We start from the raw sequence: 3,332 nt of genomic DNA, 5'->3' as shown, positions 1-3,332 counted from the left end.
GATGGCTGCACGCCCGGCTGCCCCGGCCCGTGGCCTGCCCTCCTCTGTGTCACTGCCACGTCCTCCCACGGCACCATCATCTGTGCTGGTGAACTAAAGGTGGGCTGACGAGTCAAACCGCGCGAGTGCCCTGTGGTTCTTTCAGTGTCAGTGTTTCCAGGGGCCAGGCTGGGACCGCGCCCACCACAGGCCCACGGCCCGGGAGGTGGCTGTTGGCCTGGCTGGAGAGTCGGGGGACACCAGCCGGCCCGGGGAACAGAGGGGGGCCCTGTGGCTAGAAAGGAGCTGGCTATTTTAATGGATTGCTTTTTGGTCCGCAGCCCATGGCCTCCCTCCGGCTACTTCTCTGGGGGGCTGATGAGCAGCAACTTCTCGTTGGTGGCCTTCATCTTATTCCACTCCTTGCGGTAGCCTTTTAAGGACATCTGCGGAAGGAAAGGGGGAGAGGGGAGAGGTCCCTTGGGAGGTGCGGACTGTGACTAGTCAGAACACAGCCCTGGATGGGGTCCGGCGGTGGGGGGGGGCAGGGCGTGGCTGCCCAGGGCGCCTGGGAGAGGTGCCAGCCCTTTGGACCTCAGGGAGCATCAGTGATTCGTGGATCACGGGTTGGCGACCGCTGCTCTGAAAGAGCTTGTTTCTGGCCGAGACAGAAACCGCTGCTCTGAAAGAGCTTGTTTCTGGCCGAGACTTCTGAAGCGAGAAGTCGCAGGTTCCTGCTGGGATGCTCTGCTACTTCTCAGCTTCAGGTCTGACGGGCCCAAGGCTGGCTCCCAATTTACTTCCTGCGGCGGGAAGGGGAGCCAGGGCCCAGGTGTGAGAGCGCGGCTGTCCTCTCAGTATGTCTTTTAGGAAACGTTCTTTTCTATCGAGTTTTTATTGATTTCAGAGAGGAAGGGAGAGGGAGCGTGAGAGGGAAACATCCATGATGAGAGAGAATCGGCTGCCTCCTGCACGCCCCCTACGGGAAGCACAGACTGGCCCAGGCCAGGTTGCACACTGAGTGTCATCTATGAACCAGAAGGCCATGGCTTGATTCCCAGTCAGGGCACATGCCTGGGTTGCGGGCTTGATCCCCAGTAGAGGGCGTGCAGGAGGCAGCCGATCAAGGATTCTCTCTCATCGTTGATGTTTCCATCTCTCTCTCCCTCTCTCTTCCTCTCTGAAATCAATAATTCAAAAAAAATTATTTTTAAGAAAGGAAAGTCATCCTTTGTTTCAATATAAGGCTCAAAGCAACTGTGGCGATCGATTCCTCTCAGATGTTACGAGTCCAAACATGTGTATCTTTAGCTCAAAAACAAACTCGCAGACAAAAATGGGAAGGGCATGAAAGGCTGCCCACCCGGGGCCTCTCGGGGGCAAGGGGGTGGGGGCCCTACCTCCGCGATCTCCACTTTCCTCTCCCAGACGCGGATGGTCTTCTCCAGGTCCCCGTTGAAGATCTTCTCCTTGACGTACGTCATCACGGGCGGCACTCGGAACTCGGCCATCTGCTTCCGCAGCTGCTTGTTCAAAGCCTCAGCTTTGGCCCGGTCCTGGGTTGGGAAGGACCAAGTCACCGGGATCCCCGCTGCCTCTGGCCCACTGGGGCTTGCTGGCCCTCCCGTCTCTCCCCAGTTGCAGCGTAGTTCTGAAAACAATGTTTAACTTTCCAAAGGAGTGGGGGAATCACCAAAATCTCATTTGTTATAGATCGTGATGTTTTCATCCAGTTCAGAAACACCAAGTATAGCTTAAAAGTCTCTTTTCCTTCCTCCCTCCCTTCCATCCCTTCCCTTTTCCTCCCTCCCTTCCTTCCTTTATTAAGAGAGAAACATCGCCCTAGCTTGTTTGGCTCAGTGGATAGAGTCTCGGCCTGCAGACAGACGGGTCCCGGGTTCAATTCCAGTCGGGGACACATGCCCGGGTTGTGGGCTCGATACCCAGTGTGGGGCATGCAGGAGGCAGCCGATCAATGATTCTCTCTCATCGTTGATGTTCTATCTCTCTCCCTCTTTCTTCTCTCTGAAATCAATAAAAATATCTATTTTTAAAAAGAGTCCTCATACACAGTTAATACTCTATAAATGTTAACCATTATAAAGAAAAAAGAGAGAGCGAGCGAGAGAAACATCAATTGGCTGCCTCCTGCACACCCGCTACTGGGGATTGAGCCGGTGCCTCATGCATGTGCCCTGACCGGGAATGGAGTGGAACCAGTGGCCTCCTGGTGCATGGGATGACACTCAGCCAACTGAGCCACGCCCGCGGGGCCGAGTCCAGTGTTTTTTTGTTTTTTCTTTTATAAACCTCACCCGAGGAGTGAGGATATTTTTTCATTGATTTTTAGAGAAAGTGGATGATGGGGAGGAGGGGGAGAGAGAAAGAGGGTGGGGTGGAGAGAGAGAAACATAGACGTGAGAGAGACACATCGATTGGTTGCCTCCCGACTTGCAACCCAGGTACCTGCCGTTGACTAGAATCGAACCTGCGACCCTCCAGTGTGCAGGCCATCACTCTAACCACTGAGCAACACCAGTGGGGCCAAGCCCAGGGCTCTTTATCCCCCGCTTTCTTAAAAAAGAGTCCTCCTCGAGTCCCATCCTGGGTGCATTTAACTGGCAGAAATTCAACTTGATGTGCTCAGCAAAACACTGAGCGTGCGCAATCACAAGGTGGATTATGCCACGTCTTTTCACACAGTGACCACAGGGCCCGGCGTGAGCCCAGGACGGAGGTCAGGTCTGCCGGCCAAGCATCCGCCGACCGAATGAGAGCCGGGTACCTGAGGGGCTCCCTCTTCTTCACACAGGACACTGCCCCTCGGGGTGTGTACTTTCTTCATATCAGTTACATCATTACAAACGTGTCATATTTTTTGCAAGGTTGTACATGCAACACTTTCAATATTTTATTTTATGGGGCATTTAAGGAATTCTTGAGAAGGATTTGGGCTCTACACGATTTCTCTACCTTGTGAGCTGACTCTAGAACCTAAGCCAACAGCGGAAGGCCGCTCTGCTAGACTGCAAGCCTGCAGGTACCACTTTCTCCTATGACAGAATTATACTGATTTTTTTTATGGTGTCACCTGTTCTAAAAAATCAAGGTGGCTTGTCCTGGCTGGTATGGCTCAGTGGTTGGAGCGTCGGCCCGAGGACCAAAGGGTCGCCGGTTCGATTCCCGGTCAAGGGCATGGACCTTTGTTGCAGGTTCCCCAGGCCTGGTAGGGGCACGTGTGGGAAGCAACCAATCAATGTGTGTGTCTCCCTCGTCTGTGTTTCTCTCTCTCTCTCTCTCTCTCTTCCTACCCCTTCCTTTTACTTTCTCTAGAAAAATTTAAATGGAAATGA

The 3,332-nt window shown here is 53.6% G+C and overlaps 1 protein-coding gene across 1 annotated transcript in view; it reads right to left on the bottom strand.

The window, feature by feature from the left end:
- Positions 1-6: 6 nt before the first annotated feature.
- CCDC113 (coiled-coil domain containing 113) overlaps positions 7-3,332 on the bottom strand; it is a 14,989-nt gene continuing 11,663 nt past the window's right edge. The window contains exons 9-10 of the mRNA XM_015558815.1: positions 1,380-1,630; positions 7-425 (exon numbers count right to left, since the gene is read on the bottom strand). Coding sequence (XP_015414301.1) covers positions 339-425; positions 1,380-1,630 — 338 coding nt within the window. The 3' untranslated portion in view covers positions 7-338. The remainder of the gene's footprint in view (positions 426-1,379; positions 1,631-3,332) is intronic.

This window comes from Myotis davidii, unplaced genomic scaffold (genome assembly GCF_000327345.1).
Source record: "Myotis davidii unplaced genomic scaffold, ASM32734v1 scaffold590, whole genome shotgun sequence".
Lineage (NCBI taxonomy): Eukaryota > Metazoa > Chordata > Mammalia > Chiroptera > Vespertilionidae > Myotis > Myotis davidii.
The sequence above is the reverse complement of the archived record's forward strand: the minus strand, read 5'-3'. Positions and strand labels throughout refer to the sequence as shown.